This window comes from Hemicordylus capensis, chromosome 5 (assembly GCF_027244095.1).
Source record: "Hemicordylus capensis ecotype Gifberg chromosome 5, rHemCap1.1.pri, whole genome shotgun sequence".
NCBI classification, from domain to species: Eukaryota; Metazoa; Chordata; class Lepidosauria; order Squamata; family Cordylidae; genus Hemicordylus; species Hemicordylus capensis.
This window is the reverse complement of record NC_069661.1, coordinates 203,244,812-203,272,810: the sequence shown is the minus strand read 5'-3', so window position 1 is coordinate 203,272,810 and position 27,999 is coordinate 203,244,812. Positions and strand designations below refer to the sequence as shown.

Below are 27,999 nucleotides of genomic sequence, written 5' to 3'. Positions count from 1 at the left end.
ATATTGTAGGATGAGAGCAAATGATAACAACCTTATGGAGACAATTGTTTGCTCTAACAAAATGTGTTTCATACCTTGAGTGGCATAACACATTCAAGAGAATAAGGCCAGATGACCCAAAAATACTAGAGGCTAACAGGAATCTAATTTGGCAAGAAAGACATTTACAGTATTTACCTGAAACCAGTACTAGGTGTTAGAAATTGAGGGATTGTTTTAAATTCAGAGTCCTGTTGCTTTTGGACAAATACAAGTATAACCTGTATTTCATCTCTATTTTTAAGGAGGTCATCTTTTCTTTGGGTAAATACAGTGAGGCACAGAGAGGCTGGTTTCACGAGCAGCTCTGCCCAGGCTTGGGCAGCCCTAGGTGGGTAGGCAGAGGCGCTCTTAGCCCTGGACCTTGGGGGCCACAGGGCTTGCGACACACTATTCCAATTGCCCAGGCACACTGGAGCACCTCGCAGTTCTCAAGGGCCACTCGGCTGAATGGTCAGGCCCAGAGGCTGCTCCCGCTCTGCCCGCTGCTGCCACCACCACTGGGGTGGGGGAGGCGTGCTCGGCTCACCCCCTACACACCCTGGCTGTGCACATGGCGGCTAGAATTCTTGAAGTTTTTGGTGCCACGGGCAGCGGAAGGGTGGCATGGCAGCAGGAGGCCCCTCTAGGCCTTTGGAGGCCCCCTGGACCTTTCCGCACCACGGTTTGGTGCAGCGGGACAGCGACAGCATTCCTATGGGGAGGCCCTCCACTGGAGGCCTTTGAAAAATGCAGGTTTAACTTTTTACAAACTTTAACTTTTTAATTTTATCTGGTGTGTGTGTGGGGGGGGGGGAGCTGCAGTCTTTCAGGTCCGGGCACCAAAATTACCAAGGTGTGCCCCTGTGGGTAGGGCTGCTTGCATGAAGCACTAGGATCTTGGCTGATCCCAGTGCTACCTCACGGGGTTTTACCTGGGTAAAAGCTTGTGTGCATACCCTTTTACCCAGGTCCTCAATTGTGTGTCTGCTCGGGCTCTACACAGCCCAAGCAGATTGATCTTGCCTTCCCCCCGCACCCTCCCCACTGGGCTGCAATGGATGTGAGAATGACCTTAGAGAGTTGTGGCACCAAGGAAGGTTTTTTCAAAAGACTGTAAGAGGTCTGCAGGAAGAATATACATTGGAGACTCCCCTGGCCCACTCTCTTCTCTCTGACTGACATCCCGTGCACTGTTGTATATGCAGCAGAATGTAATGTATGCACCACCACACAGGAGCACTGTTGTGCAAGTGCAAAAATTGCACAAATGGAGTTGCACAACAGAGAGGTCATGATATATAATGGCATCACTGTGCAACTCCACTACCACAATTTTTGCACAACTGTTTGGCCATTATATATCATGGCTATGCCATCATGTAACAATTTTAATGTATGCGCAATGGCACTTTTATGTAAATGTGCAAACATTACATTCCAATCCATGTGTTACATACACCATGTGTATAACATGCAGTATGTCAGCCACTGAATCCTATGTCTAACATATTGCAATAATGCTTGATCTGGGATTATATTTTAATTTTACATTCAAGTTTTACTGCCTTTAATGAAAAGAACGTATTTGATAATTTCAATATATTGAACCATACTCTTGTTGAGAACTCCGTCCATCGTGTGGGCCCCAGGGCACCAAGTCTTTGGAACTGTGGATAGTTCCCTTCTTAGTTCATGGAACCAGCCTTGGAAAAGCATGCAAACTGAGATTTCCAGGGTTTAAATAGTATCATCAAATTCTGTGTCTTTGTTTTCTGCTCGATTCACATTTTGTGTGTGCGCATGACTGACACAAATCCATTAACACACACAAAAAAGCACCATATGGTTTTGAAAGGCTTATGGATTATTGATATGAAAAATAATGGCTTTTAAGATGTCGCTAAACAGCCTTAAAAAACATGCATGCTGACATCCTAGGGCCTTGGTGAGGAGCTTCACTTTTAGACTGATGATTTCAGATGGCCTTTTGGATCTTTTTTTTTAAACTGCATTTCCCCCTGTCATTTAGAATTGAGTTTTAATTTGTTCCTTGTGACAATTTCTATTATTCTTGTTTGATCACTATTTCAGGTGCTGCTTTTGGGAACTGTGAAGAATTATAGGAAAAATAATAATAATATAAAAGCAAGCCGTTAATAATCCTGTTCCCTTTTCCTGCAGTTTTCTAACTGGTTGATAGAGTCACAAAACGTCATCCAGAACATGCACCCCTTGCTAGCCTCAGAAAGAACATATCATCAGTCTTTGACAGTTTCTGGATCGCTGATATGGCTTGGGTTTGCCAGTATTCAGCAATGTTATTGAGTCGACCCCTGTTTTCAACATCAACCAGTTTAGCTGGCTAGTACTAATAGTGGCCAATCCAGATGGGGCAGGTGGAATACAAGCTATAGGTGTGGCTTGTTCCCACTTCTCATCTGCCCCAACTGCCTCAATCTCCATCTCCTTGCCCCACCACCAGGCAGTGAGCAGGGCAGTCGCAAAGTTCCTCAACCCACAGCTTATTTTCTGCCCACCCTGCCCCCTTGCTAGAAGGGCCAGCACTGGGTGGTGCTTCTCACTGATAGGCTCAGATTTTTATAGTAACTGTTCCCTGCTAAGCCACCAATTTGACATTTTGGCTACATTGGTTGTGATAATATATAATACAATCATATACATTCGGATTGAAACGGAGGAAAATCAATTTCAGAACAAGACTAAACAGGAACAAATTTGGCCATATTCATTTTATTTTATGTATTTATACATTTATATCCCACTCTTCCTCCAAGGAGTCCAGAGCAGTGTACATGGTTATGTTTATCCTCACAATGACCCTGTGAGGTAGGTTAGGCTGAGAGATACGTGACTGGCCCAAAGTAACCCAGTGAGTTTCATAGCTGAATGGGGATTTGAACTCAGGTCTGCCTGGTCCTAGTCCAACACTCTAACCACTACACCATACTGGCTGGCATATGAAAGTACTACAATGGAATTAACTGCAACTGTAATACATATTTATATGTATAGTATCTTTTGCATTAACTTGACACATTTGTGAAGTAAAACTAGAGAGTACATATAATATAGAACAAATCCAAGAAAAATCAGACTAACTTAAGGAATTTAAAGTGTGTTTTATGAATCTTTGGCAACAAACACTTATCTATGGTCACAGTTATTTAACTAGTGCTTTTCACTATATTTTTGTTCTCCTTTTAGACTTGGCCTCAGTTTCAATAACATTGCTAGTATGGATAATGGCACTTTGAACCATGTGCCTCATTTGAGAGAGCTCCATCTAAACAACAATGACCTTTCCAAAGTACCTGGTGGCCTGGGGGAGCACAAATACATACAGGTAAAGTACACCATATTTAATTGGCATGCAACATACACTGGGCAATATCCGGACTAAAGAAGTGTTTCCAATGAATGCTTGACTAATGCAGCATGCATGCCCAAGAGGGGATTTTTGCCAGTCTCCCCTGCCCCTGGAATTATTCCATGTGGGTCTCTGTAGGGTTTCTGAGGTCTCTGAGGGTTTTGCGGCCTTCAGGAACCTACTTCTGCATTGCAGTGAGTGCTTCTGGGGCAGAGGAGAGCAGCAAAAACTGCCCTTTCTGCACACACAGTGGAACTGCATTGGTCTGCAGCACAGCTGCACCATCAGTTTGAGAAAAATGCTGGTGCTTTCTGAGACTAGATGCCGGCTACTGCTGGTAATTCTTCTAGCAATTGCCTAACAAGGATTCCAGGGAAATCAAATTATGCAGTAAACTGTATGCTTTCTCATTCATGAAGTAATCTGTAATTCGTAACTGCAGCATGTGATATTGAAGATTTGCCCTTTAATTAAATGAAGTAATGTATAAACGTGTGGATGAAAGAGTCTGAAGCCATTACAGTAACAACACAACCTTCCTAACACTGAGGAAGTCTGGATCTTATCAGCACCTGGATGGGAGACTGCCAAGTAACCAGATGTGCCCTGCTTGGGAACATAGGTAGGAACACAGGAAACTGCTTTATACTGAGTCAGACCTTTGGTCCATCTAGCGCCATATTGTCTACCAAGACTGGCAGCGGCTCTCCAAGGTTACAGGCAGGAGCTCCTCTCAGCCCTACCTGGAGATGCCAGGGAGTGAACCTGAGACCTTTTGCATACAAGCATGAAGATCTCTCTTACTGGGCTATGGCTCCATTCCCTAATGGGAATCTTTTACAGTGCTCACATGTAGTCTTCCATTCAAATGCAAACCAAGGCAGATCCTGTTTAGCAAAGGGGACAATTCATGCTTGCAATCACAAGACTTCCACCTTTACATTTCATCTTGGAAGAAAGGGGGATATAATGTAATAAATGAACAACAGATCACATAAAATATTTTTAAATATTAGAAAAGGGCAAACCGATATAATGTTCATATACAATCTTTAACACACTGTGCATAGCTATTGTGATGAATGTATCAGAAGACTATTTATTTTACTTCATGCTGTAAAAATAAACTCTAGAGTCTATTGTTCTAATCTAGTGGCAGGGAATACACAGGGCATCCAATATGCACAAAAACCTCCACACAAGCAAGGTCTGCCCCTTTATTTTCAGTCCCAGCAATTGCTCCACATGAACAACAGGAAGCATTCCTAATGCTTAAGAAATTGGGGTTGGCAGCCCCTAGGCAGCAATCTTTGGCCCCATTCAGCCATTACATTGTACTGGTATTCACATATCTGTACACACGTGCATATTTTGGTACATGGTGCTGTGTGAATGACTGTACCTATGTTCATTGTAAAAGTGAATCCATGAACAGGATCCTCAAACGTATAGTACAGTCAGATAGCACGCTCTTCCTGTGTTCAACATAAACCTGTGAATAACTGTACCTGAGCACTGATCTGTACTTGTGTGCACTGTACACTTGTTGTATGAGTGCTGAACATAACATGTGAATAGGGCTTATAGCCTTCTTCAGTTGCTATGGTACCTGGGTAGGGGAGGAAAAGGAACACACCAACTAGCCCTGCCAGAGTACCAGGGATGTGCATGAATGGTTCGTGCACTCCCTGAGGTGGCCGGGGCATGCCTTTTAAGGTAAGGAGCACCTTAGCTGCTCACTCCCACTGGTGCTTTTCCCCGCTGGCGCTCCCCCGCCAGCACTCATGGTATGCTGACCCTGCAAATGGCCAGTGTGCATGTGCCCCAGCCATGTGCGTGCCAATGCCGATCAGGGCCACCGGAAGCAGCACTGCAGTCTCGCACGTTTCTTGAAAAACCAAGCGCCAGTGAGGGGAAAGCGGCGGGGTGGGGAGTGAGCTGCTAATGAGTTCCTTCCCTGCTCTTTTAAAGGCACACATGGACCCTCTGTCAGTCGAGCTAGTTCAAATGCAGTGTTCGAGCCAGTTCGGCGCTTTCTCTTGGAAGCGCCAAACTCATGCACATCCCCACAGAGCACTGGGGCACTCCATAGTTTTCCCTGAGCACAGCATTGGTCTGCAGAGAAAAACACTGTCCAGTGTTCCAGATCACGGAAAGCAACTCAGTGTTCCAGATCACGGAAAGTACAGCATATGCCTCTGTGAACAAACTTTGAAGATGGGGAGAGCAGGGGGCATGATAGTGGAGCATGCAAGTTTGTATGTGTGTGTGGAGGGGGGGCACTGCTAGGAGCATAGGAAGCTGCCTTATACCAAGTCAGACCTTTGCTCCATCTAGCTCAGTGTTGCCAATGGCAGCAGCTTCTCCAAGGTTACAGGCAGGAATCTCTCCCAGCCCTCTCTTGGAGATGCCAGGGAGGGAACTTGGAACCTTCTGCTCTTCCTGGAGCAGCCTAAGGAGAATCTCTTACAGTGCTCACATGTAGTCTCCCATTCAAATGGAGCCAGGGAGGACCCTGCTTAGCAAAGGGGACAATTCATGCTTGCTACCACAAGACCAGCTCCCACTATGCTCCCTCCCATTCCTTACTTACCACCCAGGTACAACAAATGAAATCGACTTTGAACATCTATGAAGAGAGAGAGAGAGAGAGAGAGAGAGAGAGAGAGAGAGAGAGTGTGTGTGTATTACACACACAATTATATTTCAAAGTATTTCACTGTATGGGAAACCTCAATGTAACATCATGGAGGAGTGATGAGAAGATATGGGGAAGCCCTCTTTTCTGGTGGTCCTGCAGCATGACAGAGAGGCCAGAGGGCCAGGGATGATGTAGCAGATTCCTGTTCTGAGCAGGAGGCTGTACTGGAATATCTTACAATATCTGTAAAGGTCTATGATTACTACATGAAGTATACAGTGCAAGTATTTGTGAATGCAACGTAAAGACAGAAGGCAGGGAAGTTCCATTGGTTTTTCTCCTCATTGGGCAAAGTGTATTACAAGATTTGGCAGAGGCTTTCTTCTGCTCTGATTGTAGTGAGCTCATGAGGTGAGCTTTCGAAGGGAGTTTTTTGGCCCCAAAGTTTGGAAATCTGGGCACAAAATAACAATAAATGTTCCCCATGATTGCAGCATGATACTTTGATTGCCTCACTTCTATAATCTTTGTGACTTTCAGGTGGTCTACCTTCATAACAACAACATTGCTGCTGTCGGCCCCAACGATTTTTGCCCTCCTGGATACAACACCAAGAAGGCCTCTTATTCAGGAGTGAGTCTGTTTAGTAACCCTGTGCAGTACTGGGAAATCCAGCCATCCACATTCCGATGTATCTATGAACGATCTGCTATACAACTTGGAAATTACAAATAGATGCACAGTTGCATTTCAGCTATAAATACCCAATGCCTGTTAAAATTGTTCAAAACTATTAAAGCAAAATACTGGAAACTTAACTGCAGAGTGGATATTATTAAATATGTAAAAGACCTAACAGTTCATTCCAAGAAAAAATTGCTAAATTCACTTTTGCTTTCACTTCATTGCCAGCATGTAGTATACAGTATTTCTGTGGTATCTCTCAATTAGCCAAAGTGTGATAATGTCAATATTCCACTGTGCATGAGATTTGGGGTAAATATTTTTCAAGCTTTTCATAATTAAAAATTATATATGATGTTCTTTACAGCAACACAAAGAAATTACTTGGAGGGAAAGGAACTTTTCAATTTATATATATATATTTTTATTCTTGGGCAAAAATAATCAACCCCATAGGTTTAATATTACCTGCTACATGTGTAAAGCCTGAGTGTAGGTTCTGATGCACCTATATGGCATAAGCAATATTAAAACATTGCTTTTGTCAGTATTTTTGGTTAAAAATACCCTTTTAATATATATGCATTTTCTTTTCTAAATATGTTTCAAGTCTTCCCAGATAATTCTATGCAAGATTAGGAAAACATTGTACTGAACAAAATAAAAAACTGAGATATCAGATATAATTATTGTATCCCCAGATGCTACTATTTCTGGCTTACAACAGCTAATTTTGAAAAGAGCAAATCATCTCTCCATGGTCACAGCAGATGACCATTTCTGTTAGTCATAATCCACTGAGCAATATTCCCATATAACTTCCATGAATTACAATAGATATGCACAGGAAAACCACTCAGTGGGTTGTGTCCAGTAAAACTGCATACATGTGTAAATTAAACAGGAGTTAGCCTTCTATGTTAATTCATGCCCTTGAATGCAACAATATAAATTCATCGATTTTTAAAATGGCATTTCAGTTTTAACAGTATTTTCAAATACAATGTAGAGAGAGATACAGGTTGCCTGTTGAGTAATACCAACAGATTTACATCTGGGAACAAGGAAGTGTCAACATGCCAGAACTAGGAAAGCATATTTTCTAGTTCTTTGTTAGAAGCCATCTGAAAGCAAACCTTCTAGATGCAACTCATAACTGGCTTTAATTAGTAGTGAGCATATCAAAAGAAGGCTGTACATCTAGGATCACTGTCTTCAAAGTTTAACTGTATATTTTTCCACTTCACATTAAAGCAAAATTTGGATACCTCTTAATTGTCCAAAATACAATCTTTTCAATGTATGTATGTGTTTTTATATTAAACAGTACTGGCAAACTCCAGAATCTTGGTGTGTGTTATATAGGCTCTGCTATCCAAATCAATGTCAGCATAGCTTCAGAAAATTAATACACATTATATAAAGCAACTAAATTAACTAAATTAAATTAATGTATGCGCTTCCTTCATAAACAGGGATACTAGAAAGATTTTCTCAACAGCAAATTTTATGAAAAGTATTTTTCATTGTATAGTTGTTAGTACAGTACCAAAAGAGATCTAAAGAAGGAAGAAATCAAGACATGGGATATGATGGGTGGGGGACTGAGGTTTATGCTTGTATAAACTGGTACTTTTTGTCTCTCCATATGAGCCACAATCTGGTCACTGTCACTAGCATGAACCTCAATCAATCACTCAGTGCTATATAGCACAAACAGAAGTTTTAGAAACGAACAAAAACCAAAGGATATTTAGAAAATATGTCTGCACTTTGAAGAAAAATTGAATTTCTATGAAACTGAGATTATCCATCATTTGCGGAAAACCACCAACCTCTTCACAACTATTGTATTTGAAATTCTGCCTGAATCAGAACAAGAACACTAATGATGTTCTTAAACTCTATTATTATCAAAGTAACCAGAAGGTTCTGGAGACTTTAGACAGCCATATAGAAAATGGGAGTTTATTGGGCTGAAGGAACTTACCATACAGATGGCTTACCTATAGAAAGCTATAGATGCCTTACCAGATTTATAGGATTTTGGGAGACCTGCTGAGGAATAAATTAGACAAGATTATAGAGGTCTGATCTGTGATCTCCCATTTCTTTAAATTTTGGCAAAAGTAGTCATGTAAGTGTTGAAATTAAATCACAGTGCCAGGGGATGGGAGCCTTACCCTTTCCCTCCACACTATCCCCTGCTTATACCAATATTAAAGGTAAAGGTAAAGTAGTGTGCCGTCAAGTCGATTTCAACTCCTGGAGCCGACAGAGCCCTGTGGTTTTCTTTGGTAAAATACAGAAGAGGTTTACCATCTTCCTGCGCAGTATGAGATGATGCCTTTCAGCATCTTTCTATATCGCTGCTGCCCAATATAGCAGCAGCGGGGATTTGAACCGGCAACCTACTGCTTGTTAGTCAAGCATTTCCCCACTGCATCACTTAAGGTGGCCCTCCCTGATATTATTGCCTAATTAAAGAAAGAACACATGTGCACATAGTCCAAATCTTCCTCCACACTTGCCGTTTGTGAAAGGATGGTGAGACAGGAGATCCAACCAGAGGTCCCCATCATCTTGTCTAATATGATCCTGAATCTAGCTACTTAAAGTAGCAACAGTGTAAGTGTCTTTGGGAATGGAGGAACAGCATTGGAGACCTAATCATTTTATGAGAAGAGAAAGATAACATCCAGCAGCCCTGCTGGATCAGGCCCAAAGCCTATCAGGTCCAGCATCCTGTTTCACACAGTGCCCTCCTCAGAGATGTGAGGGAATTAGGAGCCTTCATGATAAATCTGAGGCAAGGGAGATAGGAAAGTGGAGAACAGCTGGAAGGTGGATTGGGAAGATTTATGTGTAACAACAAGGCAAAACAGTGCCACCCCAGCCATGCCCCTTGCATCTGACGTCCGATGGCCCTGAGTCGGATGTCAGGTGCAGGGAGCATGGCCACATTAGCAAACAGGAACTTGCGCCTCATTTGGAAGTAAAATTTGGCCAGTGCTGCCTTTGCAGCGTGGCCAGGATGGCTTCTCCCTGACTTGGAGAAGCCATCCCAGCCACACTGAAAATGCTGGACGTGCCGAATTTTACTTACAAACAGGGTCTGCAGCCCTGTTTGCTAATGTGGCCATGACCCCATGCTGGACGTCAGATGCAGGGGTGAGGTTGGGGTGCCAGGGTGGCCCCTGGGACATGGCAGTCTGGGTTCTTTGAACCCGCTCAATGGCTGCTAGGCCCCTGGATCTGGGGAATATAAAAGGTTTAGGATCTAGTAGAATCTTCCACTAATCAGGGGGCTGGACTAGAATGCCTCCAAGGTCTGGGGATTCCAAATCTAAAATTCTATGATTCTCTGAATTGACAAACTCTTGGTAGTGGGGAGAGATAATCTAAGGAGTTAATTATAGAAAGCTAGGAATGATAAGAGAAAATGAAACCATTGGATGGAGAGTTTGATGACCTTCATTCTTTCCCCCAACCCCCGTGATTATTACTTCCTGGCACCCTCACTCTTCTGACCAGCAAGCAGTCAGCCAGGCAGTTTGCACTATAGGTGTAACAGTGGCCTCTAGTGCTCAGTAGTGGTCGTTTCATACAATCAACACATTCGTGTTCAGGAAGCTCCAAATGGTAGACATTGTCAGGTTGCACCATGCACTGACCCTCATCTGCCTCACAGATAGAACAGTCCCTCCCTTCACATCTAGTATCATACAACCAGGATTTAACTAAATGCTGTTTTAAAGTTTTAGGTGCTCTACAAACCACATTGGCCTTAACTCCACGTCTACTCCAAGTTTCCTGTACCTGCCATGAGAATCTATCTGTTACAAAAGGTATTTTTTTAAAGCTGGCCATCCTTTCACAAACTTTACACCCCTACTCCCACATAGTGGAAGTTTATAGCCATTAATTTGAATCAACTCTTCAGCCTTTTCCCTAGATGTCACAAGCTGTTCACTAGAAGACACACCTATAGTCCTTTGTATTACATTCTTAACTATCTGCTCCTTTACAATTCTGGGATGTGCTACATTACTCTTCATTACAATCTCCTTTTCCATGGGCTTCCTATACCACCTAATTTCCACGTAGCCCCCATTAATTTGGATTTCCGTATCTAAAAATAACCATCCCTGTTCATTAGATTGTTCCCTCCAGGGGCAGAGCCACCACTGTGTAGGGGGTTCAAAGAACCTGGACAGCTGCCATGCCTAGGGGCCATGCCTGGTGCCCAAGCCACACCCCTACATCAGACATGCATCAGACGGGCAGGGAATAGGGATGTGCATGAACCTGTTTGGAGGCCCTTTTACGGGCCTCCAAACAGGTTCAAACACTGAAAGGTTCAACAGCTCAATGGCGGTGGGGGGATAACTTTAAGGGCAAGGGAGGGTGCACTTACAACCCCCCTCCCACTGTGTTTCCTCTGCCAGCACTCACTGAAAAACCGGTCTGGCGGGGCAGCAGCGTACCTCCCTGCCAGCATTGGGTGCATGCACATTGGGTGCATGCGTGTGAGCAAGTGTGATGTGCGCAATCACATGCTGACATGCGCATGCGCGCATGCTACTTCCTGTCACTTCCAGTCCAAGGAGCAAATGGGGTGGTAGGGAGCTATGCTGTCGCACCGCCAGACCAGTTTTTCAGTGAGCGCTGGCAGGGGAGATGTGGCAGGAGGGAGGTGTAAGTGCACCCTCCCCCGCCCTTAAAGTTACCCCCCACCACCACTGAGCCATCGAATCTCCCAGTGTTTGAAATGGGCCGTGAGGCACTGTTTGCAAATGTGACCCCTCCCGCGCCTGCCTGACATCAGGCACAGGGGGCATGGCTGAGGCAGCAGGAGCCACTGGCAGCAGACTGGACAGAGCCAGCAGCATTCTTGCTATGCCACTCGTCCTCTCGTTAATCTTACACTTCCTAGTCTATCGAGCTCCCCAAACTTTCTATCAGCATGATCTTTAGTTCTTGTAATCAAGATATCATCAATATACCTCTTGTACAATATTACATCTTGATCTATACACCCCCTCTCAGTATAATTAATATAGGGAATAGAAAGTCATGGTGGAAGTCGGTTTCCCAGAGCCAAGGTTCACTTCTGAGAGAGAAATATCTTTCATTAAATCTAAACACCTTACATTGTAAACAGACAGCAATCAAACCATCAGTATCCTTGATTGATAAACCATTTCCGTGTATTATCCCCAGCTTATTGTCCCAGACTGTGGAATGTACTACCTACTGAAATACGATCCTCCCCATCTCTGACAATGTTTTAAAAGCACTTGAAAACCCACCTCTTCAGCCAAGCTTTATAATTTTTTAATTGCCAACATTGTTTTAAGATTTTTGTGTATGATTTAACTTGTGTTATGTTGTTAACCACCCAAAGATGAAAGTTTGGGGTGGTGTACAAATTTGACAATTAAATAAATAAAATAACATGATAACATGGAGATGGTGTATGTGGAAAGTTTTGATGTGGAGGCACTATATATTAATGTTGATAATGAAAGAGCTAGGGAGAGGGTAAAGCAATGGTTATGAATTGAACATCATCTGAAGTTCAATTTGACAAATATTTAGTATACCTGAAGTACAGTCAGGCTGGGGTCAGGAACGTTTTCACTGTCATAGGATACCAGAAATGTTCTATAATGTTCTATATGAAGGATGCTTGTCGAATAAGTCATATTTTGAGAGATAGGGATGTGCGGACTGGTCCGGAGGTGTGGGGGTTTAGTCCGGAGGTTCGGGGGTTCGGGATTGAACTGAACCCCATCCCGGTTCCCTCCGGGCCAGAATCGAACCTCCGGACAAGTCCACGGAACGTTTGAATTACCCCCCACCCCAAATAAAATTAAAACAACCCTATAGCCCCTTCGAGGGGCTTCCTGTAGGCTGCGGGGGGTGTGTCAATGAAGGTCCCCCTCCCCCTGCTGGCCTCTTAAATCACCTCTGAAGCCTGGGTAAATGTTTGCTTTTGGCCCGTTCGGGTCTCCATAAGTGCGTACGGTGGCCATTTTTGCCACCACCACGGATGCGCAACTGACCTCTGCGAAGCCAGCATGTGCAGTGGCCAAAATAGCCACCACGGGTACTTAAGGAGGCCTGAATGGGCCAAAAGCAAGCATTTACCTGGGCCACAGTGGTGATTTAAGAGCCTGGCGGGGGGAGGGGGAACCTTCGTGGGAATCCACACCCACCCACCCCCCGTGGCCTACAGGAGGGCTACAAGTATTATTTTTATTTCATTTTAAAAAATTGAAAAATAATTTCGTGAAACCCCCCTCCCCAGACTGGTTTTATCAATGGGGGCTGGACCAAACTTGGCCTGTCTGGTTTGAGTCCAGTCCAAACTCAAACCGAACTAGGCCAGCTGGTTCCGTGCACACCCCTATTGAGAGATTATGTATTTGTGGTTCCAACTCAATTAGGATTTACCACATTATCTCCCCCACTCTTTCTACAATATTAGATGGTGAAGAATAGGAACATAGGAACCTGCCATATACTGAGTCAGACCATCTAGTCAGTCCATCTAGCTCAGTATTGTCTACACAGACTGGCAGCAGCTTCTCCGGCTGCAGGCAGGAGTCCCTTTCAGCTCTGTCTGGGAGATGGTGGCGGTGGGACTTGGGACTTGGAACCTTCTGCTCTTCCCAGAGCAGCTCCATTCCCTAAGGGGAATATCTTACACTGCTCATACATTTAGTTTAGTCTCCTATTCAAATGCAACCAGGGCAGACCCTTCTTAGCCAAGGGGACAAGTCATGCTTGCTACCACAAGACCAGCCCTTCTCCTCCATGCAGAATGAGCTGCATGACTTAAGAACTTTTCCTTTGAAAAGTAGTATATCACAAATAATGCAGGTATCATCTACAAGGCTGCTGCCTTTTCCTTCCCTCTCACATCCTTCTCTGGCAGTGAAAGTGCAGGGGCAGGTGCTATGCACTGGCAGCAAAGGGGTAGAGTAAGCTGCCCCACTCAACAAGGGAGGATGATGTAACCACTGAGCATATGAACATACAAAGTTCTCATATCAGCTCATAGCAAGATCATTGATCCTCCTTAGAAAAGGTAAAGGTAAAGTGTGCCATCAAGTCGATTTCAACTCCTGGTGCCCACAGAGCCCTGCGGTTTTCATTGGTAGAATACAGGAGGGGTTTACCATTGCCTCCTCCTGCTCAGTGTGAGATTATGCCTTTCAGCATCTTCCTATGTTGCTGTTGTCCAATATACTATAGTGAATGAATGAATGAATGAATGAATGAACGAATCTTTATTACAGTCAATGACCCATAACAGAAACAAAAGAATACAACTCGTTTGACAGAATACAAAAAGGGGAATAATAATAATTTTTTAAAACCAAATCATTCTAATACCATTTAACCAAGTCATTCTAATACCATTTACTCAAACAATTTAGATCTAACCTTGACTACTGCTGCACAAAATTTAGCCACATTACGTGTTATACATTCACTACTGTCTGCTAACGGAAAAGAAACATACCCATCCTCAGTTCTACCAGGGTAATATACTGTAGGTGTTTCCCATAGTCTGGGAAACTTACCAGTGGGAATTCGAACTGGTCACCTTCTGCTTGTTAGTCAAGCATTTCCCCGCTGCACCATTCGGTGGCGATCCTCTTACAATACTTGCTTAGTATTGTCTACACTGGCAGGCAGCAGCTTTCCAGATTCTCATATAGGGGACTTTCCCAGCCCTACCTGTAGATGATAGAGGTTGAATCTGGGACTTTCTGCATGCAAAGTATGTGATCTACCACAAAGTTATTATGGGCTGTATATATTCTGAGCTCTGGCATTTCTGGCTTCATTCCCACATGCAGTCCTCTAAATGGGATGAAATGCCATTCCCACTTCTTTTCAGATGGACCTAAAAAAAAACCTCTCACTTCTTTTCAACTGATGTAATTTAGTCTGGCCTAATTTGAAACTAAACCACCCCACCCTTTTTTAGTTCCATTGTGAGCACTGCCCTCACATATTAACAAGGCTGTTGGGAGGATTCACAGTCAGCGTCCAACAATATGTGCATGACGACATGTATATGCACCAATGAATGGATTATTGTACTGTCAGCTCTGATCATTTAATTAGAAAAGAGACTGCATCCAGGCATTCCCTTCCCCGATAAGTTAGTGATAAGTAAAGCATCTGTATTTGCTTACTGAGTGTCTCTTATACAGTGTTCTCAGTTTTCAAAGGGGATCAAAAACAAATTCACTATTTAGAATGAAGTGGACCTATCCAGCAAGCTGTTTTTAGAAGTAACCCTTAAATCATTTCCTGCATCTGTAAAACAAATGAAAAGCCAATACTTACTGGAATCTTCATTTGATTTAAAAATAGTTTCCAATTTCCATCCAGCACTAAAACATTCAAAAGTTACATATTTCTAATCATGACAATCATGGTGCCACTTTTCAAACAACTTTAAGTACTGTACAGGTATATTACACATCTAGCTAAGATCTCATGGTATATCATGAACAACATCAAAACTTCTTCCTCACAATCATCCTGTATCATTGTCTGAATTTCATTGTCTATTTACTGATCCACCGCAGGATTGTTTTGGAATATGTCTTTTGAGTATGGTTTTACCAGCAATGTATTATAGTCATTCAGACTATAGTATCACTCAATCCTGTTTTAGCCAAAACTGAGTCAGCACAAGAAAAATATAGGCCTGGAGAATTCATCCTATTCTGCAAGCAAACTCTCAAGTGGTGTAAAATATAACAGTATACCAGCTTGAATAATATAGAACATCCATATATCATACTGACATAATTATAATTTATCACAAGCTGTAAATTAAATACTTGCCTCAGAATTGTTTGTGATGTGGAATCCAAAGCTAGGATTCCACATCACAAACAAGAGGATCAAATTCGACACAATGTCAGATCAGGTGTATTTTTACTTTAAAACACAAGAATTACTTTTACAGGCTTTATGTATTTTAAAACAGAAGTCATGGAGAGACCTGTCAGGACTACAACTTGGATGGAAGGGGTGGTTTACCTTTCAACTCTGTGTTGTTTTCCATCTTGTAGAAAGGAGGCATAGCTCAGTAACAGAGCATCGAGAGGGACTAAGGTTAAATCTCTGGCATCTTTAGGCAGGGCTGAGAAAATTTCTTGTCTGAAACTTTGGAGAGCCAGTGCCAATCAGAGTAGTCAAAACTGAGCTAGATGGTCTCATTCAGTATAAAGCAGTCATGTCAAAGTTGGTGCTGTCCTGCTGTGGGGTTAGGACTGGCCTTGTGGTTGCCACAAAAACTTGTAGTTCATGGGCTCCAGGTCTGTGCTGTTGGGCCTGGGGATAAAAACATGCAACAGACAATGAGGGAGTCCTTCTCTGCTCATGCCTCAGCTGAACGGGTCCTTCCAACCATCCCTTAACTATAGGGGTTCCCAACTTTGGGTCCCCAGATGTTGTAACATCCATCATCCCCAGCTGATGTTGCAGTTCAACAACATCTGGAGACACAAGATGTTTGGGTTGGTCTGCCTTAGGCAAAGTAGACATGCATTGTTCATTGACTGAGAGCTTTTAATGACATGGTGTTTGTGAGCTGGCACAGTAGAGGAGAACTGGTCTTGTGGTAGCAAGCATGACTTGTCCCCTTAGCAAAGCAGGATCCACCCTGGTTGCATATGAATGGGAGACTAGAATTGTGAGCACTGTAAGATATTCTCTTCAGGGGATGGAGCCACTCTGGGAAGAGCAGAAGATTCCAAGTTCCCTCCCTGGCTTCTCCAAGATAGGGCTGAGAGAGATTCCTGCCTGCAACCTTGGAGAAGCTGCTGCCAGTCTGGGAAGACAATACTGAGCTAGATAGACCAATGGTCTGACTCAGGATATGGCAGCTTCCTATGTTTCTAGCTTCCTATGTGCCTAAGTCTAATAATGTCAACTCTGTCTTGCAATGAATAATGTCAGTTTCTTCTTGTAGTCCAGTGGAGAGCATCTGCTTTGCATGCAGAAGGTTCAATCTTTGGCATCTTTCAGTAGGTCTGGGGAAAATCTTCCTGAAACCCTGCAGGCTGCTGCCAGTCCATGTAGACAGTACTGAGCTAGATGGACCAGTGGTATTGCGCTCTCTCTCTCTCTCTCTCTCTCTCTCTCTCTCTCTCTCTCTCTTGTAAAAGTAGGTAGGAGGAAGGGGGTCCAGCCCCTTCGCCTTGATGCAAGCATGCTTGGTCTCAGCCAAACCTCATGAGAAGAACCATCCATCTAGAGGAGAATTAAATCACATAAGAGATTGTGGCCACCTGGCTGGCCAGGGACTATTATAATCCATGGGTGTCCCATCACAGTGCTCTGCAATGTCTGGCTTTCATTTGCCGCAGCATTGGGCCCAGACAGTTGTGATTAGCATGGGACATAGGATTCATCCCTGATCTCTCCATGTCTGCCCATGCAACATGGAACCGCTCAAACATCTGAAGCAGCCTGAACTACTTTTAAATCCAGAAGGATTGGGTGGAAGGGGGAAAGTGCAGAGTATGAGTCTGATTGTTGACCAGTGACGCTGGGAGCCCCAAGATGCCGGATGCCAGCAACAGCAGCAGCCTCTAAAGCTGGAAGATTTACTTCAAGAGAGTGCAGTCAAATGGAGAACTAAAACACATTAGTGTTTCTTTTTTGTCTGGTGGACTGGCCCTCTCACAAGAAGGCTAGCCCACCCAACGAGCAAGCCAGCATGAGGAAAGCAGTGTTTGGGGTCTTTCTCACTACTTTGTCCATGTCTGCAAGTTTGGTGACACCAATGGTTACAGTGAACCAAACTCCAGGATCCTTTGCCACCTTACATATCCCCTCCTAGGAAGTCAATAAGATCTGTTCCTGGAGTACCCAACGAACAGCCCCGGCCCTTCCTTGGTCCGGCAGCCAGTATCTTCCTCCAAGATTTTCTGCATGTCCCTTAGTCTGGTCCCCCACCCTCACACCTTTCTGTACATTAAGACCAAAGAAACCACACTCCATTGATAAGACCCAAGAGTCCCAGGAATGGGGCTAGAAGGTCAATGAAAGGGATAGGTCAATGAAAGGGATAGGAATAGGTCAATGAAAGGGAATAGGTCAATGAAAGGGATCCTTGTACATGTGTCTATTCTCCTTTCATTGACCCTAGAATAGGTCAATGAAAGGGATCCTTGTACATGTGTCTATTCTCCTTCTTTTGATTAAAGTGTGCATTCCCAATTCAGAAACTGAAGGTATGTGGCATCCCTCTTGCCAAGCAGCGGCAAGAGGAACAAGGGGATAGCAGAGTGTGGGGCACCAGCTCCAAGAGGTGAGAAGTGAGAAATGCTGCTGCCCTAGAACGGATACATTTATGGGCTCCTCTAAGCTGGCCTCTCAATGGTGGCAGGAGGAACTTTCACATGAAACCCAGGTTATGGCAGGCAGCATAATTCGTACGACAGAATAGTTCTTCCTAGCCTCAGGTTTCAGCAGCGAAATTCACTACAAACTGAGGGTTCAAATTCAAGTTTGGAAGTGAAAACGGAGCTGCAGTTGGGTGAAAAAACCATGGCTTCATGCTTTCGGACAATCACAAACTCAAAACTGGCACATTTAGTTTTATGTTTATGTCAAAACAGGGCCAAAGAAAGGATGCAGCAGTGCTGGGATAGAGCAGCCTAACAGAACTTCCTGAATTATTACACAGTACAGTGAGGAAGGGGCAATTTTTGGCATCCTCCCCTTCCCTAGGAAGCCTTCTGTGCCACCTGAAAATACTTCTTGAAGGTTGCGCAGCCCTCAAGAACATATTTTTGGGTTGCATAGATGGCGTCCTGTGGAAGGGGAGGGTGGTGACAAAAATGGCTGCTTCTCCACTGCACTGAGGCAGTCAGTTGGGAAGTTCTGCTAGGCTGCTTTCTCACGGCACTGCTGCATCCTTGTCAGTCTCCCACCCACCCATTCCCAGTCCACTCTGTTGTGACTACTTCTGTTTCTTTTTATCATTAACAACACTGAAGGAAATGAAACAACAGATTCATGCCAACTGAAATCCTCATTCTATTTTGTTGTTGTAAATGGCTTGTTAATACAGCAAAACATTTAATACAGCCAAAAGCCATAAGATGTAACTATTAGTTTCACATGCATGAAATATGAAAGACAAGGACTCAACATAACCTTTGCTTACCCTTCAGTGCACACTGTCCAGTGCATGGGATTTTCTGCTGTTAAAAGCCTCCCCACTCCCGCTTGTGGACCACTATTTGCAGATCATTCTACATGCAGGAATAAATGGGATCATCCTCTATTTTTTGTTTCTGCTTTGGTCACATCAAAGGACAGATCATGAGGTCATTCACACAATTAAAAACTGTGTTCTACCCAGGTTTGGGAGTTGTGTGTACTCCCAATTTTTGGTTGTGTGGAAACAAGGTAGGAGGAAAACCTGGATAGAAGTGATTGTGTGAAAGCAAAGTAGAGGGAAAACCTGGGTAGCTTTTCCTTCTACCTTGCTTCCACATAACCAAAAAGCACACACGGATGCCAAACCTGGGTAGAACATAGTTTTGGATTGTGTGAATGACCTCATTGTGTCAATGTTTTCTAGTAGAACTAATAAGGGGTCCTGTTTTTATAAACATTGTGAAACTAGATAGTAATAAGAAACAAGAAGAAATGGAATTAATGCTGGCAAGTTCTAAACATTTTCAAGAAGGAAGCAATGAAGCACAGTGAGTAATTCTTCTGAACTCTCATAAAAAAGATGCAGGGATAAGATAAACGCTCTTGTGGTCCGTTAATAGGTTGTACCAGGATTACCACTTTGTAAATCTCCAAAGCTGCCATTTCCTTTTTAGGAATAAGAAGCAAGTCCTGGATTACCACAAATTCTGTAAGGCTTATATTATGTTCCCCAATACTTTCCATTTGAAATAAAAGTAAAGAATAGAGGGCAGACACACAAAACAACAGATTGGGGGCAGTCACATGACAAAATAATGAATGGCTTACACTATTGGAGACAAATTGTTTTTCATGAAACTCATTTCATATGAAACAGGGTTCTAAAAAGTAATTGGGTTCCAAAAAATTAGATTGCTGAAGAAGAGTAGAGCCAATACCATCAGTTCATACAACAAAGCATGTGTATTAATTTTTAACAGATGTCCTCAAAGCTCCAGCAGTAATTCTCAGTTTTGCAGATTCAAATCCCATTTATTTCTCTGTGTGTGGAACAGCTGGAGCATTTTAATGAAGACCCATTGTCCATCCTACAGCAAAACCAATTCTCCATTATATAGACTACAATGGGTGTTCTGGGCAGTTGCTTGGAGTAGTAATATTGTCAGGGCTGCCAGTGAGATATCAAGGTGATGCCAAAGCAAGCATCTCAGGTGGTAAAATTGTGCCATCGAGTTGGTGTTGACTCCTGGTGACCACAGAGCCCTGTGGTTGTCTTTGGTAGAATACAGGAGAGGTTTACCATTGCCTCCTCCCACACAGTATGAGATTATGCCTTTCATCATCTTCCTATATTACTGCTGCCCGATATAGGTGTTTCACATAGTCTGGGAAACATACCAGCGGAGATTCAAACTGGCAACCTCTGGCTCACTAGGCAAGTCATTTCCCCACGGTGCCATTAGGTCTTGTAGGCTGGCCAAATGTGTTGGAGTGATTCAGGTTATGAGAGTGATCATGGAAAACTGTCATAAGTAGAAAAGGGTCTAGCTGCCATCTCCATGCCATTGACTGCCCATAATTCATGGAATAAATTCTTGATGCATTTCTCACATTGTGTTGAATCATCTTGGGGCTATGATTTTTCCCCCACACAGAAGTCATTCATTCAAGCAAGCAGCCTACATCTGATCCCAGATTAACTCTTCATTTTCCAGTGGTATGGCAGAGAAACAGAAACTCCTAGGATAAGCTTGAAGGCAGGAATGACAAATTCCTTTCTCCTTGGCTACACAGAAGGAAAGGGCCTAGCATAGCTCAGAGGCAGAGAGATGCTTTGCAAGTAGAAGGTCCTAGGCTCAATCCCCAGCATATCCAGGTAGAGCTGGCAAAGACTGCTACCTGAGTCCTTATTTGTTTTGTTTTTAGATTGTGTGAGGACTGAGTGTGGACTTCTCAGGACTGGCAACAGCTCTCAGGAAAGACTACCAGCAGTCCACATTTTTTTCAGTGAAACAAAGCTTGATATGGAGATGAAGCAGACATAACCATTGTGTATTTCTAAGAGAGCAGTGCTAAGAAAGTATTACTAGTACAGTCCTTGAATCAGTCTCTACCCTTCCTTGAGAGCTGCAGCTGGTCCATGCGGACAATACTGATCTAGAAAGACCAATGGTTCAATTAATAAATCAAAGGCAGCTTCATATCTTCAGAACATAGATGCTATCTTCTCCACAATGCAGCAGTGGCTGAACCCCACACACTTCTTACCACCACTCATTACTGTACAACACACTTGTGGGCCAGTACTGAATACAGGGGTGGAGCCACCATTGAGTGGATGGATTCAAAGAACCCAGGCCGCCGCACCTCAGGGGCCGCGCCTCGGCCCCCCCCCCGACACGCCCCCCGTGTCTGCTGTCAGATGCAGGGGGCATGATTTATCTTCCAAATGGGACCATGGGGCCACATTCTTTGGCTAAATCGGCCAGCACTGCATTTGCAGCACGTCTGGAGCAACTTTCTCTGCCTTTCAAAACAGTGCTGGCTGATTTAGCTCCCAAATGGGGACACACCATTGCGTTTGGGAGCTAAACCACACCTCCTCATCTGAAGCCAGATGTGGGGGCATGGCTAAACCCTCCCTGCATCTGACATCAGATGCAGGGGCAGGGCTAGGGGGCCGTAGCGGTGGCAGAACCAGGGCCGCCTCAAGCTTCCCTCCACTCATGTCTGAATAGAAGGCAACCACCTACCAGAAAGCAAATATAGTAATAGCTATTAAAACATCAAATCCTAGTGCAAAATAAACATATTTTGTTCAGTTTCTGTGGAGATGTATTCCCATTATTTTAAAATTGGATTTATGCTGGTACATGGGTATTTTTTTAAAATGCAGATTTCTTAAATGCAATCCTCCAGTTCCAGAGCCACTGTCACTGACCCTGGGGCTTCCACTTTGGCATCCTTGGACAGCCCTTTACTACTGAAAGGATTAGCTGTGGTTGTAGACATCTGTGGAGCATTAGCTCCAGTGTGCTATAGCATGGAAAAACCAAGCATGTGATTTGGCCTTTGCTAATTCTGATCCATTAAGAACTGACTTGGCTGAGAGCTATGTATTTCACATTGTCCTCTCTTACTCTCAAGAAACACTGGGCAGCAGACTGAATTACTCCCAAGCAGACTGAATTACTTCCTATTGAAATTAATGAGTTCTATGGAGTAACTCCTCATTAGTACTACTGAATAACTATAGTACTAATTAGTACTCTAATTAGTACTATAGTTACTCAATTAATACTATTGAGTAAAAGAATTTTCCTGTAGTAGTAAGAATTTGAGTACAATAATAGAAGAATTTTGCTTTTTCTTAAACCTGAAAGAATATTAATTTTAAAATATATTGAGCAATTCAAGGACTGTGCCAGAAATACTTTCTCAGCACTGTTATCTTAGAAACAAGCGAAGGGATATATTATATCTGCTCCTCCATTTTCAAACCCTATTTAATTGAAAATAGTGTGAAAGTGGATATAGGCCACATTCACACATAATGAGGAACTGCGGGTCCAATGGACCCACAGTTCCCAACCCCCATGCCCCCCCCCCCTCCTGTCTGAATTCAGATGTAATGGAGGGTGATCTCTCTGCATGACTGCAGAGAGGAGGATAACTGCCTGTGCAAAGTGAACTGCCTGGCACGGAGGAGTGGGTACTTGACTGAAGCACAACCCACACAACCAATCATGACCAGAGTTGAGGGAGGAATTTCCTCCCTCAACTCTGGTTGAAGGGGATGCAACCAGCAGTTCTTCATTCGGACGCAATGCAGGCTGAGTCCAACCTCTGGTTGTGGTGACGAAACTCACTACAACCTGAGGGTTAAGATTGGAGTTATAAAACTGAAACCTTGGGTTTATCACCATGCCAAACCACATTTGCATGCATTCAGACATAACACTTTGAGAACTTCTGGCCCATTCAACTGTGGTTCTGTGTTATGTGCGAATGCAGTCACTATCTTCCTTGAGAACCCTTGACTAGTATTTTGATTCCCATTATTATTATTAAGAACATTTATATATAACTTTAAGTGTTTTTAACAAATATTAAAACCATTTAATATATATTTAAATTATATAAATAAAAATTATATATCACTTTAAAGAGACCAAAGTGTTCTTACACAGCAAATGAAATACAATAATGGTTCCTTCTCTCAAAGAGCTTACACAGTCTAAGAACAAAAAAGACACAAGGGAAGCACCAGCAAACAGCCATTGGAGAAAATACTGTGGTGTGCTTAATAGGGACAATTGTGTTGTATTCTATCTTGCAACCTTTCATGTTATGTTAATTAGAAATTTGTCCAAGCGGAGATCCTGCAGAGGGTGTGGCAGGGTGGAGTCAGAAAGAAAAGGGAGGGAAGGGAAGAGATAACTGGAGTTGTTTCAGAATAAAGCTTAGTTAAACAAACATAATATTGCTTTATATTTATGAGGGAGGCAGCTATAAAACGTTTGGTGATAAGATTTTGAAACCAGCTATGCGTGTGAGCCTGCAAAGTTTGTGGAGGTTCCTGCATCCATTTCATTGTATTACTGGGCCTACATTCTTGAACTGCTGGATTCTACTATTGCTCCTGGTGATTATTTCTCTAGCTTCCTGACCTGCACAGCTCCTGAAGTTACTTTTTCTTTATCAGTCCTGGACTCTGCTATTCACTGGATGCCAACTGCAGCATGGCTCCTATCCAACCACCACAGTTTTTCTTGCTCACCCCAGGAAACAACAGAGGTTCTATTTCTGCAATAACCTCTGCACTACAGACCCAGTTTTACACTTGCCTTTCATGGCTTGTTGAATCTAGTAGGGAGGGAATTTTTAGCCGTGTCCAGGTGGTTCTAAATGCCCCATTGAGGGAAGGAGTGGTCCCAGCTCCATTGAAGGAAGCTATTACTTGGTCACTCCTAAAGAAAGCCAGTCTAGACACAGAGGATGTAAACAACTATAGGCCTGTGGCCAATATTCCCTTCCTGGGCAAGGTGCTTGAGCGTGTAGTGGCTGACCAGCTCCGGACACTTTTGGAGGAAATAGATTATCTTGCTCTATTTCAGTCAGGCTACAGGCCTGACTTTGGAACAGAAACTGCTTTGATCGCCCTGTGGGATGATCTGTGCAGAGAGAGAGACAGGGGGAATGCAACCCTCTTAATTCTCTTGGACCTCTCAGTGGCTTTCAGTACCATTGAACATGGTATCCCTTGGGATAGGCTGGCCAAGTTGGATGTGGGAGGTGCTGCTTGGAGGCAGTTCCACTCCCACCTTGAGGCCTGTTTCCACAAGATGGTGCTGGGGAATTGCTGCTCAACCCCTTGGCAGTTATGCTTTGGGTTTTCACAGGGTTCCATTCTTTCCCCTATGCTGTTTAACATCTACATAAAACCACTGCAAGAGGTCATCCGGATATTTGGCCTGAGGTGTCATCAGTATGCGGATGACACTCAGTTGTATCTCTCTTTTTCTTCAGACACAGGTGAGGAGGTGAACGTCCTGAATCGGTGCCTGGATGCAGTAATGGAATGGATGAGGGCGAACAAACTGCGACTCAATCTAGAAAAGACAGAAATACTACTGGGTGGTAGTTCCTCTGCCTGGATGAATGATGTTCAGCCTGTTCTAGATGGGGTTGCACTCCCCCTGAAGGACCAGGTTTGCAGTCTGGGGGTGCTCATCGATCCAGCACTGTCTCTAGAGGCTAAAGTGGCCTCTATTTAGTTGTTGTTGTTATATTCTAGCAAAGCAGAAGGCTATATTGCTTCATTGCCTGGGCCCTGAATGCCAAATAATATATACTCATTTGCCCTTTCCTACCAACTTGGAAGGGGAAGAGCAACTTGAAGCTGCTCTTGATCATTTCATTCCTACTTTGAATGTGATTGCTGAATGCTACAAATTTGATTCTATAGTCCTACTGCCTGGTGAATCTATTGATCAATATGTCACTGCACTGCGTGCCTTAAGTGTAACCTGTGAGTTTGCCAACTTTACTGATGAAGTGATCAGGGATCAGATTGTTATGAAAACAAACTGCTCCAAACTGCATGAAAAACTGCTACTGGAGCAGAAACGTCCCTTGGATAAAGTTATAGGGATGGCTAGGAAGATGGAAAATGCTCTTCACGGTGCCAAATCACTCTCTTTGGTACCCCAAAACCAGTTTCCTGAAATCAGGCTGTTGAGACTAAATCCTTCCAATCCCATCTAAGACATGTAAACTACAACATGTTGGTGGATTGTCATCCATTATCTAATACCAAAGAAATGCTGCTTACTCTGAAAGAGGCCTTTCTGTTCACAGTGTTGGACTTGTCTTCAGCCTATCATCAAATTCCTCTGCTCAGATGTTCTCACAAATATACAGCCTTTATTACCCGAGAGGGTCTGTTTCAGTTCAAAAGACTAGATTAGCTTCTGCAGCTTCGCATGCCATTTTTGGGATTACAGATGACCTCACTTACTTTCAGGACAATATTTTAGTGTGTGGCAAAACCATTGAAGAGCATGATGCTAAATTGACAGACATCTTTAGAAAACTCTGACAACATGGACTTACTATATCTGCAGAGAAATGTTTTGCACACACTCAGTGATCTTCTAATCTAATCTTCCATTTAGGTGATGTACTAAATTCTTTTTTTTACAGGTCCACTGATCTTATATCCGAGCTCTTGTGTTGTTATTCTTGCTGCACTGTACATTAGTTGGTTTGTTTCTTGCAAATTCTTGGTTGTTATTTCTGCAAGTGCAGCATTGACATCTTTTAATGCCTGAGCAAGTGGTTTTTTGGCAACTGTTTATAGAGCTGGAAGTCGAACCCTGGTGGTTGTTTGGTTCATGTGCTCAGTTATTTTTTGCTTTAGTTCGTGTTGCTTTTCTTTTAAACGGCATTCAGGTTTTTGAGTTGAAGGCTATGGGGAGGTTGCCTGGTTTTGAATTTGAAACAGTTCAGCAACAGTGGCATCCTCGATTTCCAACACCTCCTCCACCTGCACCTGAGCAACTGCTTCCATTGGTGGTAATTCTTCTTCCATATCTTGAGCCTGTGTTGCTCTTTGCAATTCTTCCAGCTCAACTCCTGTGAATACTTTATTTCTTATTATGAATCTTCTCTAGTCTGCTAGCCTTTGTTCTGTTATTTCTGTATTTGGATGCTTCTCTTTCCAAATTTGGTACATTCTTTTTAAATAACCTCTTCTAGTTGGACTAGACTTGTAATAGCAGATCATTATTTCCTTCTTGTCATTTTTTGTATATTTTTTCTGGTTAAGTGACGTTTCTTCCAGTAACCTTGCAGTCTCCAGCCCTGGTTGCTCAACTGAAGATCCTGAGTCCTGTCGCCCACTTGCCACCAGATGTCCAGGGACTCCAGCACCTGGTGCAGCCCTTGTTGACCGGGGCGATGACCGATCCGGTATAGATTTATTAAAGTTACGTCTCACCATATTGTTGATGGGAGAGGCACTCTTCGTCTGGCTCCTCTGGTGAAAACTTTCCAGTATGGTTGGACCTCTGGCATAGCTCTCACCTTCCTCAGAGCATGCAAGCCCCACAACCACGCCAAGGTAGTGCCTCACTGGGGGATGATGATGATGATGATTATTATTTGTATTTATATCCCGCTCTTCCTCCAAGGAGCCCAGAGTGGTGTACTACATACTTAGGTTTCTCCTCACAACAACCCTGTGAAGTAGTCTAGGCTGAGAGAGAAGTGACTGTCCCAGAGTCACCTAGCTAGTATCATGGCTTAATGAGGATTTGAACTTGGGTCTCCCCTGTCCTAGTCCAGCACTCTAACCACTACAACATGCTGGCTCATAGTTATTTTTATATTTTGTGAAGGGGAATCAGTGGGCAGGCAGGTGGAGCCTTAGGAGCTGAAAGGCTCTGCCCGGGCTTGCTTTGCTCACTTTGCAAAGAGACAGCTGCCTTGATTCCCCCGCCGTAACCCTCTTGTTCAAAATCCACCTAATCCCCAACTCCCCTGATGTTTATCTAGGGGCCCTCTCTGCCTTTGTGTGTCTGTTTGTTTTGCTGGGTTGCTCATGAAAGGGTGCAATGCTGGAAGTAAATTCTCATTTTGGAGCAGCGCTTTCCCCACCATTTGTTTTTTGTTGGGTTTTTTGCTGTAGTGCTTGTGCAAGGGTGCAATGCTGCAATTAAAATCTCATTTTGGAGCAGTGTTTTCCCCTCCACTGGTTTTTGTTTGTTTGTTTGTTTTGCTGTAGCACTTCCACAGGGGTGCAACCCTGCAACCCTGCAATTAAATGTTTGTTTTTGTTTGTTTGTTTGTTTATTCGATTGAATGTCACTTTCCTTGATGGCTTTGTGCAAGGGAGACACACAGATAAATTTTTTTTTAAGCTATCATGTCATCCCCCTGCCTCCTCCATGACTCCATTGGCCCCAAATGGGACAGGAGGAGGGGACAGATAAGGAGGTTCAAGGAGTATATGGACACCCCTAGCCTGGAAACCACAATATGAATGGCCACCAGCCTACCACAAAGCATTGGACAACCCTTTACTCATGGTTTGAAACCATTGCATCATTCTGTCGCACTTTGCAACACTTCTACCAGCACAAAGCTCAATATCTGGAAAACGCCCTTTGGAGGAACCCTGAAATTCTCTTTAAAATTTCACTCTGGAGAATGTTCAGTTCCAACTCTTCCTCTGCCTCTTTTTGTTACAGCTTCTCTCTCAGTCATTAGATGACCCAAAATTAGTTAATGTGATTACCTCAGGACACCATCACCAATCAATTTTAGCCAAGAGGTGACATGACTGAAGGAAAGCACAAACCTCACACTGTTCTTTGGGGTAATGGTGGCAGAGAGAAACATCCTTCCTACACTGCTGAGGCAGCAGGGCCAGAGCTCCCTTTCTTGCCATGCCATGCTCCATCAGTTTGATTTGTTTCGTGGTGCAGCATGGCAAAACAACATTTGCCTTAGAGCACAGCATGGCAAAGGAGGGAGGATTGGCCTAGTTGCC

The 27,999-nt window shown here is 43.5% G+C and overlaps 1 protein-coding gene and 1 non-coding gene across 2 annotated transcripts in view; both read left to right on the top strand.

The window, feature by feature from the left end:
• The window catches only part of DCN (decorin), a 57,635-nt gene extending 49,556 nt beyond the window's left edge, over window positions 1–8,079 (top strand). The window contains exons 7-8 of the mRNA XM_053255957.1: window positions 3,247–3,385; window positions 6,591–8,079. Coding sequence (XP_053111932.1) covers window positions 3,247–3,385; window positions 6,591–6,785 — 334 coding nt within the window. The 3' untranslated portion in view covers window positions 6,786–8,079. The remainder of the gene's footprint in view (window positions 1–3,246; window positions 3,386–6,590) is intronic.
• Window positions 8,080–15,998: 7,919 nt separating this feature from the next.
• LOC128328601 (small nucleolar RNA SNORA5) lies at window positions 15,999–16,132 on the top strand. Its single transcript, XR_008309326.1, has one exon. It is a non-coding gene; the product is annotated as a small nucleolar RNA SNORA5 (small nucleolar RNA).
• The last annotated feature ends 11,867 nt before the right edge of the window (window positions 16,133–27,999 follow it).